Source organism: Macaca fascicularis, chromosome 8 (genome assembly GCF_037993035.2).
Source record: "Macaca fascicularis isolate 582-1 chromosome 8, T2T-MFA8v1.1".
NCBI lineage: Eukaryota > Metazoa > Chordata > Mammalia > Primates > Cercopithecidae > Macaca > Macaca fascicularis.
In genome coordinates this window covers 45,838,721-45,855,471 of record NC_088382.1, presented here as the reverse complement: position 1 = coordinate 45,855,471, position 16,751 = coordinate 45,838,721, and the positions used below count along the sequence as shown (strand labels likewise).

The following is a 16,751-nucleotide window of genomic DNA, read 5'->3' as shown; positions in this document are numbered from 1 at the left end:
AGGTCATTGGCACTGTGAGGCAAAGTCTAAAAGGGAAGAAGAATCAGATGAAAGGCCTTTTATATGTTATGATGTATTTGGGTTTTATCAAGGTAAAGAGAAAATATTATTTAATTATTTGAATGACAAGATCAGATAACTATTTTCAAAAGAATATTTTGGCCACAATCAAGAGAAATGCCTACTGGGAAAGAGAGAAGCACGCAGGAGTGGTAGGGAATCACCTGCTTTTCCAGACTTACTTCCCACTCACACCATACCCCTTAAGCAAACTGAATTTCTGACTCCTAGAAAACATTATACTCTTCATGTCTCAATGCTTTGGCACATTTTATTTGTCTAGACTGCTGGCCCTCTCACTTATCCCCTGATGAGCTTCTTCAAACTAAACACCTCCTTTCTGAGGCCTGCTGCGATCCAAATAGAATACAAAGTTGAATATCTCTACGATTTTGAATGATCAAATGCATAGATGATAATACAATTATTTTACTTTACATAGGAAGTCACAGAAGTAAGGAAGGAAGGGAGCACAATCAGCTCTGAACTGTGTGGAGTGGAAATGAAAGAAGGGAGCTGACTTGGGATAAAGACAGCTGACTAGGGCTAAAAATGTGGAAAACAGTCCAGTGATACAGATTTGGAGTCACCAATATAAGTGGCATTTCAAAGTCAAGAATGGCAAGATTGCCAGGGAAACTACAGAAGTAAGAAAAGAGGGCTAAGGGCAGGCAGACTTCCTGGAACCACAGGTTAATTATCCCTTATCTGAAATGCCTGGGACCAGCATTGTTTCAGATTTTGAATTTGTTTCAGGGTTTAGAATATTTGCATATGCATAATAAGATATCTTAGGGATATGTGAGGTCCAAGTCTAAACACAAAATTCATTTACATTTCTCATACACCTTACACACATACCCTGAAGGTACTCTTATACAATCATTTTAATAATTTTTTGCATGAAACACAGTGTTGACCATTTTGACTGCCACCTACCACATGAGATTGGATGTGGAATTTTCCACTTGTGTCATCATGTCGGCAATCATTCAGATTTTAGAGCATTTCAAATTTTCAGATTAGGGATGCTCAACCTATACAAACATTAAAAGGTAAGACAGAAGAAGAGATGAAAGACCAGAAAGAGTGTCACTACAGAAGTCACGAGACTTTCACAGCATGAGCTATGGAGGAATGCCACTGAGAGTCCAATAAGATGAGATGTAGGTGAGAGGATTTTCAGAGCAGTGGTAGGTCCAGGCAAGGACTGAACTTCTTAATGAGTAAATGATTAGGTATTAAGAAGTCCAGGCAAGGAATGAAGATTTTTCAAGAAGATTCACTGTAAAGTGAGAAAAGAGATAAGGTACTAGCTAGAGGGAAGTTAAGATTGTTTTGGTTTTGCTTTTAAGAGCTGAGGGACTTGTACATATTTATAGGCTAAGGAGGGCTGGCACCGAGGCTGATGCCTGGAATCTCAGCACTCTGGGAGGCCGAGGTGGGTGGACCATTTGAGCTCAGGAGTTGGGAGACCAGCCTGGGCAACATAGCAAAACCCAGTCTCTACAAAAAACCGAAAAAAAAAGAAAGAAAGAAGGAGAGAAAAAAAAAAAAAGAAATAAGGTGGGTGTGGTGGCATGCGCCTGTAGTCCCAGCCACTCAGGAGGCTGAGGTGGGAAGATCGCTTGAGGCTGGAAGATTGAAGCTGCAGTGAGCCGTGATCATGCCACAGCGAGACCCTGTCTCAAACAAACAAACATACATACATACAAACAAACATACATACATACATAAATATAGGCTAAGGAGTAGAAGTAGGTGGATGTGGAAAGAATGAATGGGATAAGGTCCCTGGTGAGATGAACAAGGACAGGATCCCATGAAGGTGAGATCAGGATCCCACAGGATCAGCTTCAGACCAACCAGAAGAAAAAACATGATTCCTTGAACCACACGTATTTCACAGTATGGACTTCATCCGCTGTCTTTCATTATTGTTAAAATTACACCGCATTTCTAGTAATTCGTGTTTGATGATGAGAAAAATACATATCAGGCTACAGCTATCTGCAATCAGAATTGGGAACTTATCTGAACTGATCCTATAAAGCGCTGCCCACATTCTTCAAGAAATACTGAGTAAAGTACCAGCCTCGATTCTTGCTTTTTTCCCGCTCTTGCAGATGGACCAAATATCCACTGGGCCCTCAGTCCTGTTAACTGCCACACCAAACAGGGTATCCCAGAACGTATGCTACCCGAAAATGCTGCACTGTCCCACCTGTAAGCATTGTACTTGTGGATAGCTTGGCTCACGTTCTTCTCAAAGTTTGCGAGTTCTGAAAGGCAACAGAAGGCTCGAGTGAACAAGAACCACGAGTAAACAAACGAGAACTGTTTTCTGGAAGGGCATGTGGCAGCCTCTAAGATACAGTGACCACCCATTTCCTTCAAGGGCCAGACCAAAAGCAGCCCAAGCGATGGCCCAGGTGTCGCCGGCAGGACTGACGACCAGCCAGGGGCGCCGGAGGGAGATCCCCACGGAAGACGACCCGCTGCAAGGAGCCAACCCCACCCACTGGACAGTCGGGGTGGGAGAGAAGAAAGGCAGGCGAAGGGGCTGGAAAGAAAGAAGAAAGCCAGCGGGGCCCGGCCGGGTGCTAACCCGTGAGCATGTCGGTGATTCCCCCGTTGAGAGTCTCCTGCGGCGCCTTCCGTTTGCTCATGGCGGCCTGCACCCGAGAACCCCAGAGTGTTCAGAACCAGGGCCCTCTCCCAGCCTGAAGGAGGTACCAGGACTTAGACAGGGGTGCAGGAGCAACCCAGCTCCGGCGCGACCGGCGCGACCGGCGGAACAATGGCTGTCCCTGACAGGGGGCGCGGCGCACGGCGCTTGTTGTGACGTCACGCGTCCTGGGCAGGGCGGGACAAAGCGGGGCGGGGCTAGAGGGGCGCGCCCGCCCGCGGCCGGTGAGTAGAGGAAACCCGGAGGGTTTGTGGACTCGTGGACGCGGACTCGGCGCGGAGGAAATAGGCACCTCAGAATGACAGCCCAGGGGCCTTCCTTTGGGAAGACCTGGAGTTCTGACTTAAGAGATTAAATCCGTTTTCCCAGTATTTATCTGGCATCCTTTCCTTAGAAGGGAAAACAGGAGTGCGATCTTGATTCTGAAATACTTGGCGCTGGTGGGTTGGCTTCCTGCACATAAATGTGCATTGTAATAGCGACCCAATGCATGGCGCATTTTGTTCGAGGTCAGAGGCGACTCTGGCGTCACACTGTCAAAACTTTCTCTAACGATACCGGGCAGTCCACACTCCAGTGCAGCCCCTTAGTACTAGGGCGCTGCCGGAGCCTGTCGTGAACCATGCCGAGGAGTCCTTCCGCACACAACGTGTTAGTACACCTGCCAACCAGTGTCAAAAGATATTTTATTTTTAATCCCCCTACCTTTGCGGTAGGGACCAAATTAATGAAGAGACTGCAAGAAACGGAGAAGTGTTTTATCTAGATCATGAGCAATGGAACCCTCATTATAACATGATGACCTACATCTGAGAAATTTACAATCTGCTCGAGAAATGGAAATGTGACATCAGCAATAGTTTATTTTACAAGCGTAACTCCTGGGTTCATATCGAACTGCAATTCCAGGCAATTGCTTTGTGCATCGACAAATTAAAATCTTATTACAAAATGATATGTAGTTGCTGTAGAGAAATCTGGAAAATGTATAAAAGGAGAAAATTAAAATCAGTGATCTCACCCTACAGCTGAACTATTATTAATATTTTTGGGACATACACTTCTAGTCTTCTAACCCAGTCTGTTAAAAATTCCCATTATTTTCCAATATTTTCCAATAAATATTAGTTTCTTTGATTAGCAAGGCTGTGGTGATTATGTTTCCTTACAGTATCAGTGTATATCTTAAGTTATGCTTATTGGAAATCTGTAATTCTTCTTTTTTTGAATTTCCTATTCATATCATTTACTCATTTTTCTAATGGGGGTAGTTTGTTACTAATCTGGTAGATCTTTCTATATATTACTATTTGCCCTTTTATGGATAGCTTTTGTAAAAATTTTGTAAATATTTGTTTTCCTCAATTTAGTACTTGCTTTTTAACTTTATGCCTGCAACTTCTTAACTATCTGATTAGTTAAGCTGCAGTGAGCCATGATCACTCTCATTTATTCTCTTTATTCTCACCGTCATTTACTTATGACTTGTCCTAGTTTTTCCCGTTCACATTTTTTTCTGTCCAATCTCTATTCCAGGTGATATTCAGATTATTTTGCTCTGAAGAATTATTCCTCCTTAAATAAAAATGTATTTACCTCTGAATTTTAAAAGTTACAAACGTAGGGAACTGTGGGATCATTTTTACAATTTTCTTTGGTTTTTTTGAGACAGAGTTTCGCTCTTGTCCCGCAGGCCAGAGTTCAATGGCATGATCTCGGCTCACTGCAACCTCTGCCTCCCCGGTTCAAGTGATTCTCCTGCCTCAGCCTCCCTAGTAGCTGGGATTACAGGATCCCACCACCACGCCCAGCTAATTTTTGTATTTTTAGTAGAGATGGGGTTTCACCATGTTGGCCAGGCTGGTCTCAAACTCCTGACCTTGGCCTTGGCCTCCTAAAGGGCTAGGATTATGGGCGTGAGCCACTGCACCCAGCCCATTTTTACAAATATTATATTTTTAAAATTAGTGCCAGAGAAACCAAGGAAAATAATCCATTATCTGTCCTTGTCATCTTAGAATAACCTACATTTGATCTGCTTCACAACTTTCTTCTTGAAATAACTTGCTTCAATTGGCTTCTAAGATTCCACATGCTCTGGGTTTCCTTTTTCCTCACTGGCTGCTCCTCAGCAGGGTGTGTGTGTGTGTGCGTGCACACGCGTGTGCACGTGAGCAATTGTTCCCAGCTCCTCCTCCACTCTCCAGCCTTTATGGGAAATGGCTTCACACTTCAATCTTCAAACCAGCTTTTCCACCTTGTCCAGTTTTACCTGTTTAAATGGCATGTCTAGCTTGAAGTCTCCTAAACTCATAGTTCAAGTCCTGACCTGTCCCTTGAGTTCCAGTCTCATACATCAGGCTGTCTGCTGGATAGCCCTAGTCCATTATAGGCATCTCAAAGATAAAGTGTCCTAAAGAACTCCTGACTCTTGCCCCACCAGCTTCTCTTTAACTTTCCCCCATCTCAGTTAATAGCATTTTAATCCACCCTGCTATCAGGCCAAACCCATAGGAGTCATTCTTAATTGCTCTTTTCACACCCCACATCCCGTCTGCCAGCAGACCTTATCTGTTCTCTCAGGAATATGTGCTGAACTGGATGACCACTCAACCCTTCAGCTGCCACTGCCCTAGCTCAAACTTCCATGACCTCCTGAACTGTTGCCAAAGCCTCCTCAGTGGGCTTCCTGCTTCTGCTCTTGTCCTCTTACAGAACATTCCCCAAACAGGACGGGTGATCTTTTCAGGATGTAGTATCAAAATATGTCCCTATTTATTTATACACCCTCCTACTGCACTTAGGATAAAATCCAAGCTCCTGGCGGGGTGCAGTGGCTCGTGCCTGTAATTCCAGCACTTTGGGAGGCTGAGGCTGGTGGATCACCTGAGGTCAGGAGTTCCAGATCAGCCTAGTCAACATGGTGAAACCCCATTTCTACTAAAAATACAAAAAGTAGCCAGGCATGGTGGTGGGCGCCTGTAATCCCAGCTACTTGGGAGGCTGAGGCAGGAGAATTGTTTGAACCCTGGAGGCGGAGGCTGCAGTGAGCCGAGATCGCGCTACTGCCCTCCAGTCTGGGCAACGAGAGAGTCTTAAAAAAAAAAAAAAAAAAAAAAAATCCAAGCTCCTTTTCATGGCCCACAAGGCCTTATGTGATCCATCTCCTGCCTGCTCTCCTACTGCATTTCTTCCCACTTTTCTCGTTTAGGACACACACATGTCCCTATTTCATGCATACATGTGCCTGCTCAGTGTTGTCCCCTCATTGTATGGGTCTTTCCCTGGCTGCCTTCTTCTCATCACTCAGGTCCCAGACTGGCAGTCACACCCTTGTCACGTTCCTGGACCAGGCCCAGGCCCAGGTTTTTACCGTGTGTGTGTTTCCTTCATAGCACTAAGAAGGACTGGAAACTTTCACATATGGCTTGCACATTATGCACTCCTGCTCACTCCCACCAATGTGCAATGCCAGCTCCATGGGAGAAGGGACTTAATTTTTGTTTCCACATAAGTACTCGATAAATATTAATATCTTAAATTGCAGTTTTGCTGAAGTGTCAAACATGGCCACCTGTAATCCCAGCACTCCAGGGGGCGGAGGCAGGAGGATCAAGTCCAGGAGTTCAAGACCAGACTGGGCAACATGGCGAGACCCCATCTCTTTTACAAAAATAAGAAAAATGTACCGGGTATGGTGGCATGAAGAGATGAAGCATGGGACTCTTGGACTCACTCAACCATCTCAATAGATGCCAGGAATAGAGATGGGATTATCCCAGAAAATTTGTGGAGGACCCTCTTGTCTAATGGCATTGAACTCCAAGACATACACAGGGGACCCACAAGGTTTTTGAGAATGTTACATCAGCAGAAACAGCTTAGCCTGGAAGTGACAGACAGAGTGTGAAATGAGAAAAGCCTATTGACTTCCAAACTGCTACAGGCAGGAAATGGATTGATAGAGCTACTGGGCTGCAAACATGCCATCCTTCAAGAAAAAGCAAGAATGACTCCAGGGGCGGATCCAGGGGCACAGAGACAGAGGCTAGAGAAGCAGACAGAAGTGATGGATGCAGAGACACAGGCCAATGATGTCACTGTGAGCACAGACTCAGAGGCCTATGGAGCCACCATGGGTACAGAGAGGCCCATGGTTCTGCTGTGAGCAGGCACAAAGGTCTGCAGAACTGCTGTGGGCCCAGTGGGTGGCACTTCAAGCTAGGGAATTATTTTCAGGCCTTGAATCCTAATAGAATTTTCTCTGCTGGATCGAAATTGGTTGGGAATGGTGACTTCTTTATCCCTTCAAATTTTCCCTTTCAGAATGAGAACATCTATCACATGCCTATTACATCAGTCTTAAATAAATGTATTTATCCAAATTCCAAAGTTATTTAGAAGCTGATAACCTGTAGTATCACAGGTCCACAGCCAGAGAAATTTAATCCTAAAATGAATCATGCATGGGGTCTCACCCACATCTGATTAGATGATGAGATGCAGGACTTCTGAGCTAATATATAGATGCAAATTTGGTCTTAGTTCATGCTGTATGAGTTGACACTTTGGGAGATGTTGGGCAGAATAAATGTATTTTTCATGCAGGACAAATACGGATTTTGGGGTGCCAGAGAGTGGATTGTAGTGGGCTGAATGGTGGCCCCCAAGAAGAGGTCCATATCATAATCCCCAGAGCCTGTATTACCTCATATGGCAAACTGTGATTACATGAAACATCTTGAGAGAAAGTGCTTATCCTGGGTTTTTCAAATTGGCTCTAAATCCAATGGCAAGTATTATTGTAAGAGATACATAGCAGAGATGTGACAGAGAAAGCGGCAGCAATATGACCTAAAGGCAGAGATGCAGTCACAAGTCAAGGATTGCCTGAAGCCACCAGAAGCTGGATGCCACCAGGGACAGAACCCCCCTAGAGCCTTCAGAAGAGGTGTGGTCCTGTTCACATCTTTATTTCAGACTTCTGGCCTCCAGAACTGGGAGAGAATAAGTTTCTGTCATTTAAGCCACCAAAGTTGTGGTAACTGACTACAGCAGGTCTAGGAAACTAACGCAGGTAGAGAGAGCAGGCTTTCTTGAGGCTTTCTTGTCTGTGCCCATTGGTCGGCTTCTCCAGCACTCAATCTTTTTTTTGTTGTTGTTTTGAGACATAGTCTCGCTGTGTCACCCAGGCTGGAGTGCAGTGGCATGATCTTGGCTCACTGCAACCTCCGCCTCCCGGGTTCAAGCGATTCTCCTGCCTCAGCCTCCTGAGTAGCTGGGATTACAGCTTCATGCCACCACACCCAGCTAATTTTTGTATTTTTAGTAGAGATGGGGTTTCACCACGTTGGTCAGGCTGGTCTCAAACTCCTGACCTCCTGATCCACCCGCCTTGGCCTCCTAAAGCCAGCACTCAATCTTGAGACAAAAAGAAAAGCCACGGAATAACTACCAGAGTCGTTCCTCAGATCCCAAGGTCCAGGGATAGTCTTCCATCTTATATCTACCTTTCAGAGTCTTGTGTTTGTTTACATGACCAAGGAGTTTAGCTGTACTTACTGAGAGGAAAAAGTGTATCTATCTCATCTTTTTGGAAGCAGACATTCTAACTCCTGGATTTTCTTTTTTTTTTTTTTGAGACAAAATTTCGCTCTTGTTGCCCAGGCTGGAGTGCAATGGTGCGATCTCGGCTCACTGCAACCTCTGCCTCCCAGGTTCAAGCAATTCTCCTGCCTCAGCCTCCCGAGTAGCTGGGATTACAGGTGTGCCCCACCACACCTGGCTAATTTTGTATTTTTAGTAGAGACAGGGTTTCTCCATGTTGGTCAGGCTGGTCTCGAACTCCCGACCTCAGGTGATCTGCCTGCCTCAGCCTCCCAAAGTGCTGGAAATACAGGTGTGAGCCACCGCGCCTGGCCTGGCTTTTCACTTTTTAATCAATTATACTGTTCCAGCCATAAACTTTTTTTTTTTTCCATTTTTCTTTCTTTTCACAACTTGTTCTGTAACTGAACAGCCATAAACTTTTAAAATGACTGCTTTGGTTGGCATTTTCCTGGTCAAAATTCTTCAGTGGCCTGTAACATAAGCTTACAGCCTTTAGCCCAACATCCTTTCCCTCCCCAATCTGACCCCATCCTTGCCTTTTGGGTGTTATTTCCCACTGTCATTTACCAGGTTTCCAAAATCGTGCTTTATTAAATGCTACTTCATTGGAATGTTAATACATGTTTCACACACACAATCAGCAGGAGAAAATGTTTCTATAGCCAAATGACATTGGTAAACAGTGTTTTTACACAAAGTTAAGCGGGTTTCTTTATTTTAAGTCTTTTCAGATACTTTCCCAGTACATAGTGTGAATCTCCATAAAGCAAGTGAAACATTAATCATTCCCTAAACTTACTTGACCAAAGAACGCTTCATTCTATCTCCATACTTGTGAAAGTCTCCTACTCCAACTTTCTTCTCCAAAAACACTCACCTGTTTGTGATCATCTGAACTCATTTTATGCTCTTGCCTTTATATAAAAGAGAAGTTCTGTGAAATGTTGAAGAAGCAGGGTTATGGCACTAGTAATGATCCAGGCACGATACATTATTTAGTTCAGAAACCCTAACCATCGGTATTCTAACAGTGGATTGTGGAACCCAGTATGAGTGTTTGAGACATGTTACAAAATATAGAAGCTATTTTTAAAATGAATCCATTTAATACTGCTAGATGCTGGGAGAGACAGGGACTCCCCAGCCCAGCACTGCCACACGCACACATTCTTGAGCAGGAACGGAGACGTGGGCATGGTGTGGGCAGGCCAGCGGTCAGCAGATATCCTTTCTGTCCCTCCTCTGTGACAATCACCCCCAAGTAATCTTTGGGACTCAGAATAAGGCAGCTGCTCTCCTACCCTTACTACGGTCTCTCTGTGGCTGAAAGGACCACAGATGGAGAGCTTGGCACTCACTCCAACTTTGCCGAAAAGAGGACAACCACCAGAGCAGTAGGTAAAAATACAATTTTAGCAGCAGTGAAATAATAAGAGGAAGTGAGGATGGGGCCAGGCCACAACTATAATTAAACTGTCTGTTTAAGAGAAGCTGAATCCAGAAGAAACACAAGCTGTAAAGTGAGAGAGGACAGGGAGCGGGGCCATTGGAGAGCAGGAGAGGACAGGCTGGCACCAAGCGCTGCTCCAACTCTGCCCTGAAAGATTTGAATTGGACACTGTCCAGTCACGTGTGTGGCAAACCGTACTCCAAGCACTTTTCTCAAGGCAGAGGAAGGAGCTGCTGTGGCTGTAGCCCTGAACGCTCGTGGGGCCGGCATCGTGCGCTGGGCCTCTGTAATGGAGGACCTCCAGTGTGCAGACAAGGTGCCGGCAGTGCCTGCGGAGGGCTGCGCCCTGGGTCCTGGGTGAAAGTCACAGCTGCTTAAGTGAGAGCTCCATCTGGATACCAGAGACTGCTGGGCCATCAGTGCAGCAGGAACCGCCATGTGAGAGCTGCAGCCAGGCAGCCCCATGTCAGGAGGCCTGCTCCAGGCAGCCACATGTCAGGGGGTCGAGTCCCCCCACTGCACAAGGTCTGCTATGGACAGCCCCATGTCAGGGGGTCAAGTTCCCCCACATCAGGAGGCCTGCTCCAGGCAGCTGTGCTCTTCTTCTTCCGTCTGTAACCAGCTCCAGTCTAGGGCCTGAAAGTCAACAGACATGTTAAAAATACAACAGCCACCAACACATTTCAGGTTATTGTTACTCTTCAGGAGGCAATCAGGACAATTTAGAAATATACTGAAACCCGGCCGGGTGCAGTGGCTCACGCCTATAATCCCAACACTTTGGGAGGCCACGGTGGGCAGATCATGACGTCAGGAGTTCGAGACCAGCCTGGCCAAAATGGTGAAACCCTGTTTCTACTAAAAATACAAAAATTAGCCTGGCGTGGTGGCAAGCTCCTATAGTTCCAGCTACTTAGGAGGCTGAGGCAGAAGAATCACTTGAACCTGGGAGGCAGGGGTTGCAGTGAGCTGAGATCATACCATTGCTTTCCAGCCTGGGCGAAAGAGCGAGACTCCATCTCAAAAAAAAAACAACAAACAAAAATAAAAAGAAATATATTGAAACCCCTTTATTGGCTAGGTATGGTGGCTCATGCCTGTGGTCCCAGCACTTTGGGAGCCAGAGGCGAGCGGATTGCTTGAGGCCAGGAGTTCAAGACCAGCCTGGGCAACATAGCAAGACCCAGGCTGCATAAAATAAATAAATTAATTAAACAAATACAAATTAAAAAGCCAAACCCTTTTATTAATAAGTTTTGTGACTGCAGGGCACTCTTGAGCTAAGTTACATATTCAAACTGTACAGGATCTTTTCTTTGGATTGGCTCAGAGTCCTTAAGATTCTGTGACTGTGGGAATTAGAAAGGCGATGTCAGTACCACCGTGGCTCACAGCACTCACTCTCGTGCTCACTGTGGGTAGCTAATCTCAGCTATGGATTTCCAGCCTCACCACATGACTCGGCCTGATGAGACTTCCTCTTCCTCCCACGGACGTGCAAGTAAGCAATGAACTGATCAAAACATTATTGTGCCAGGAGGAAGAGAGCAGCAAGAAATACAGAATGCCCACAGACTGGAGGAGGACATGCGACTACATCAGCAAAGGCTGCAATTCACAGTAGTATCCCCTGCAATTCTTCCGAAAAGCTTAAAGTTAGGGGAGGTTAGCAAGTGATTAGCAGGTAAAGACCATGTAAAGATCTAGGCAAATGATGCAGGATTCTCTCAACAATGAAGCTTTGTCTTAATGTACCTATATCTTGACTAGTGGTCTCATAACTAGTACTACCTACTGCTAAGCTCCAAGGCCCTGAGGACATGGCCATGGCTGGTTCCCGCTCCCAGCCCAGCACTCAACACACAAATCCTCAGCAGTAGTACCAATGGTGCAGGTGGGGACAGGCTTCTGGGGAAAATGCTACCTTCCTCCTCATCATAGGAATTAAGTGTTGCAAGGATTAAATAAGATAATGCATATATGTAGTTGTAAGCCTTCAATAATTGTTAGTCATCACTATTATTATGAATAATAAAAAATGTGTAATGGAAAATTATAAATATGCACTGAAAAAATCAGCTGGGTGTGGTGACGCACGCCTATAGTCCCAGCTACTCAGGAGGCTGAGGCATGAGAATCACTTGAACCCGGGAAGCAGAGGTTGCAGTGAGCCAAGATCATGCCACCGCACTCCAGCCTGGGTGACAGGGAAAGACCCTGTCATAAACAAACAAACAAACACTGAGGTTGGGGATAATGCCAGATTGTGTTTCCATTTTCTTTTCTCTTTTGCTATAGAATGAAAGGACATGGAATCGCAGGGGGCTCACACAGGCTGTTACCGTGAAACTCTGGTCTTGCTCCCTCACGGTGTCCTGTATGGCATTTTCTAGCAGGGTGCACAGGTTATGTGCTTCGGCCACCAGTTCTTCACTAAAGAAAATGATCAAATTATTAGAAAGCGATCATTATTAGTTATCAGAGCTAACACTGCTATTTTAAAATATGCTAAAGAGTTTTGATAATACTTTTTAAATGAAGTAACAATTATTTTGATCCTGAGTGTCTTAAAACACCAACCCATTGACTAATACTTTCATCTTGTTATGCACTTTCCACACATGAGCATTACTGCCAAAAAGGCAAACAGATCTCCATAAAAAGTCAGAAGTAAAAAGAGCTCTTTCTGCTTTCTGACTTACTAGATAGCTGAATTTAATTCTCAAACTGCCAAAATCTAAAGATATTCTCCAAATCACCTGTTTTCCAATTTCTGAAGTAGACAAAAAAAAAAGGGCCAACCAATTTATCAGGGTTCCATAGTTCCTTGGAATCTGTTGAAAAGCAGTTCTGGGATTTGGTTTCATCTAATCTGATCTCTCTCTTTTCTATAATAAGAAACCCATGTTTCCTCTGAGGATTGGGCCACATTGAGAAAGCGCAGCATGTAATAAAACATCTTTTTCTAACCTCAGCTCTATGCTGTGGGGAGACAAGAGACATCCTACATACCCAGGTCTACCTTTCTAGAGCTTTGAGGACATCATTGAAGGGAATAAGCCACGTAAGGGAAGACAGTGCCCCGGAACTCCTCTCACTCTGCAAAATGTGACAATCTGATGGCAGGAGCTCAGAGTACATTTTTGCCAAACCTCAGCTACAGGGCCTCTAGCTAGGCTAAAGGCTCAGTGCCTGCCCCAGAAGGGAATGGAAGAGGCTCCTGGCCTAGCTACTATACTCCAGGAGCTCATGAGAGGTTGGGGAAGTACTTTTTATTTAACAAAAAAAAAGGGCCGGATGCGGTGGCTCACGCCTGTAATCCCAGCACTTTGGGAGACTGAGGCGGACGGATCACCTGAGGTCTGGAGTTTAAGACCAGCCAGACCAACAGGCTGGAGAAACCCTGTCTCTAATAAAAACACAAATTTAGCAAGGCCTGGTGGCTCATGCCTGTAATCCCAGCTACTCGGGAGGCTGAGGCAGGAGAATCGCGTGAACCCAGGAGGCTGAGTTTGAGGTGAGCTGAGATTGCGCCATTGCACTCCAGCCTGGGCAACAAGAGCGAAACTCCGTCTCAAAAAAAAAAAAGAGAAGCAGTCTCACTACGTTGCCCAGGCTTGCCTCAAACTCCTGCAAACCTCCTGCCTCGGCCTCCCAAAGTGCTAGGATTACAAGAATGTGCCATACGGCCGAGAGAAAATTAAGTATCCAAGGTCACATAAATATCAAAATAGGCTACAAAGTCCCCAAGGACAAGAACAAGATTCTTCAAAGCAGACTGTATTGAGATATAATTTACATACCATAAAGCTCACCCATTTAAAGTGTACAATTCAAGGGTTTTCGCATATTTACAGAGTTGTGCAACCATCACCATGTCTAGTTTCAGAATGTTTTCTTCATCCTCAGAAGAAACCTTGCATTATCAGTCACTCCCATCCTCCTCCCCTGCCCCAGGCAATCATCAGTGTTTCCCATGCCTAGAGATTAGTTCCTGCAGAAACCCATAGAGCCCTGCACACAGAAAGTGTCAAACAAAACAAACCACAGGAAGGGACGACCGTGGGAACAGAGGTGGCCTGCAGTGTGCTGGAGAATGGGCGGAGGGCTGCTAGACACAGACTGCTGGGCCCCAACCCTGAGCTCCCAAGTGAGGTCTCCGGCAGGACCTGAGAATTTGATACTGTGCTACTGGCACAGATGAGACCTGAAGAAAGCTCAGACCTGAGCATCTATAACGGAGGGGGAAGCTGTTATTCATGACTGACCAAGGAATACCTTGGTCAGAGTGGTATTTTGTGAAGATTAATTCAACCACACAGGGCTTGGCAGCAGAAAGGCAGGAGGCAGGACGCAGAAAGCCCTGCCGCCATGGTTCAGGCAAGAGGAGGCAGAGGACGGGAAGAACGGGAAGGTCAGTGGCACCAGAAGGAGGGTGGTGACTTGGTAACTCAAGGGAGTGGTAGGGTGAGTGGGGGCAGATGGCTCAGGGGAGATGAAAGATGAAGTGGGCCTCCCTGAAGGGAATGTGGCTTCCTATGGATAAAAGGTAGCAGCATGTGCCCAACCAGCATTTCCAATGTTCTCATTAAGCAGTTAGTCATCCAAGCCTTGGACAAAGAAACTAGTTAGTAAGTTTCAAGGGACTAGGAGAGCAAAACATGTAACACTTTTGTCCCCACAGGACCTAGCAGATGCAACAAACATCCAGAGAGGTAGTGATATCATTGGACAGACATTTACCAGTGACAAACGCCTCCATCCCCAATCTCCTGACGTGCCCTCGACAGTCACACTTGGCGCTGCTAACGGGGACCTACCTCTTCTTGGCTGGTTCGGGTAAGCTGTTGGAGGCCGTGGAGGGCTGAGACATCAGCTGCCCAGGCTGGCTAAGTCGAGAGGCATTCATGCTATCCGGGCTTCCACTGACAGGACCACGGACCTTGCTCTAGGGGACAAAATCAAAAGAAATTAGGAGCCAAGTGACGAATCACATTTTGCATTCACACCACAGTATTTTCTCAGGAGACAACTGACTGCCAGATGCCAGAGCTAACCCTACAGCCTACCAGTCGGCACCCCTACCTGGGGGGCAGCTGGTGCTTCATATCTGGCTTCAAAAGTGTTTCTGTATCAACAGGGGGACTTTTGAGGAAAGGATTCTAAATTTAAGGAGACCTGGGTGCCTACATTTATTGCAGGTTTTTTTATTTTCATCGGCTTTATTGCTTGATTGATTGATAATGATTGAGAGTCTCGCTCTGTCACCCAGGTGGAGTGCAATGAGCGATCTTGGCTCACTGTAACCTCCACCTCCTGGGTTCAAGCAATTCTCCTGCCTCAGCCTCCCAAGTAGCTGGGACTACAGGCATGTGCCACTACACCCAGCTAATTTTTGTATTTTTAGTAGAGACAGTGTTTCACCGTATTGACCAGGCTGGTCTCGAACTCCTGACCTCAGGTGATCTGCCTCAGCCTCCCAAAGTTCTAGGATTCATGATCCACTGCATCCGGCCCCTTAATGAACTTTTACAAGAAAAGAACAGGAAAGTATTTTTACTCTTTTCCAGGTAGAAGACAGACACACACACAAAGGCTATGGGAGTTCCTGTGGCTCATATCCTCTATGACCTGGCTGAGAAGAAACCAGGATGCACTGACTCCGAAGGGGCTGCAGCCACTGCTCCTCCCAGCCCAAAGGGTCAAGCAGGGGCTCCTGTTCCAGCTACCTGAGCCTCCTCAGCTCACAGCCCATGACCGCCGGCCAACCTTCAGGTCACCCCTCCACTGATCTCTGCCCTGCATGGTCCCCAACCCACCTGTGTAGTCCCCCAACCCCCGCTCCTGGCACTCATTGCGGCCTGCAGTCCTTCATCCCCTCACATGTCCCTCAGGCCATGGAACCCTCCTGGCTCCACATCCTCCCCTCTAGCGAAACCTCAAGGCCCACAAGTCAAGGAGCCATGCAAGCGCCCAAGCCTCCATTCCTGGTCCTCCTGCTGCACCTTCCCTGCTGACCATGCCTGGGAGAGGCCCAGCATTGACCTCCTGTGCTTCTGCCCTTGACCGAAAGTGTGGCAGGGGATGGCTCCTGCGCTGCCTGGCTCCCTCCCTGCCAGGCCCTGCCCCAGCTCCTGCCCCGCCCCGTCCTGTGCTGCACAGGGGTGGCTCAACTCCAACCCTGCTGAGGGGCCCTTCTCAGTGCTGAGGTTGGCCAAGGGCTCAGATTCTCCAGCTGCCTGGAGAGGGACTTCCCAAAATCCCAGATGTGATCATATCCCCACACTCAATTCCTTTAATATCAAGGGAAAAGACAGATACTGCGATGTGTCCTGTGTGCTTTGAAAATGGACATGGGCCAGGCGCAGTAGCTCATGCCATTAATCCCAGCACTTTGGGAGGCCAAGGCAGGTGGATCTCTTGAGGCCAGGAGTTTGAGACCAGCCTGGCCAACACGGTGAAACCCCATCTCTACTAAAAGTACAAAAATTAGCCAGGTGTGGTGGGATGAGCCTATAGTCCCAGCTACTCGGGAGGCTGAGGCAGGAGAATCACTTGAACCTGAGAGGTGGAGGTTGCAGTGAACTGAGATTGCACAGCTGCACTTCAGCATGGGAGACAGAGCAAGATGTTGTCTTGAAAAAAAAAAAAAAGAAAAGAAAACAAAGTGTGGCCCGCGTAAGCTCACCCTTGCCTACCTCAGCAGCTTCATCCTCCATCGTAGCCTTCCCCACACACACCAGCCTATCCCCACTCGGAACACACTGACTCCCCAGGCTCTCTGCCTTTGATAAAGCAACGTCTCTGTCCTGGAACATCCTCACTCTTCAGCTGGAACAGCTCCTTGTGAACCTTCTTGTTGCTCCCTCTCCTCTAAGACAAACTAGAGCTCCCCCTGTGCATGGAAACTGCAGCTCATGCCTCCTGGAGCTGCTTCCTAGC

General features: G+C 46.6%; 2 protein-coding genes across 30 annotated transcripts in view; both read right to left on the bottom strand.

Annotated features, from left to right (window-relative positions):
- Positions 1–2,894, bottom strand: part of POLB (DNA polymerase beta) — a 39,685-nt gene extending 36,791 nt beyond the window's left edge. For 3 of the 6 annotated variants that reach the window (XR_012416402.1, XM_073998737.1, XM_073998738.1), the window contains exons 1-2: positions 2,669–2,894; positions 2,156–2,342 (exon numbers count right to left, since the gene is read on the bottom strand). Coding sequence is in view for 3 of the 6 variants with exons in the window: in XM_073998737.1 (XP_073854838.1) it covers positions 2,156–2,342; positions 2,669–2,729 (248 nt within the window). In the remaining 3 variants the exon portion in view is untranslated. The remainder of the gene's footprint in view (positions 1–2,155; positions 2,343–2,668) is intronic. The other 3 variants (XR_012416403.1, XM_045398189.3, XM_073998739.1) reach the window with 2 other exon arrangements.
- A 6,150-nt stretch (positions 2,895–9,044) lies between these two features.
- IKBKB (inhibitor of nuclear factor kappa B kinase subunit beta) overlaps positions 9,045–16,751 on the bottom strand; it is a 57,795-nt gene continuing 50,088 nt past the window's right edge. For all 24 annotated transcript variants that reach the window (XR_012416401.1, XR_012416399.1, XR_012416400.1 and 21 more), the window contains 3 exons: positions 14,630–14,757; positions 12,152–12,242; positions 9,045–10,445 (listed from right to left, as the gene is read on the bottom strand). Coding sequence is in view for 21 of the 24 variants with exons in the window: in XM_015454728.4 (XP_015310214.3) it covers positions 10,380–10,445; positions 12,152–12,242; positions 14,630–14,757 (285 nt within the window). In the remaining 3 variants the exon portion in view is untranslated. The remainder of the gene's footprint in view (positions 10,446–12,151; positions 12,243–14,629; positions 14,758–16,751) is intronic.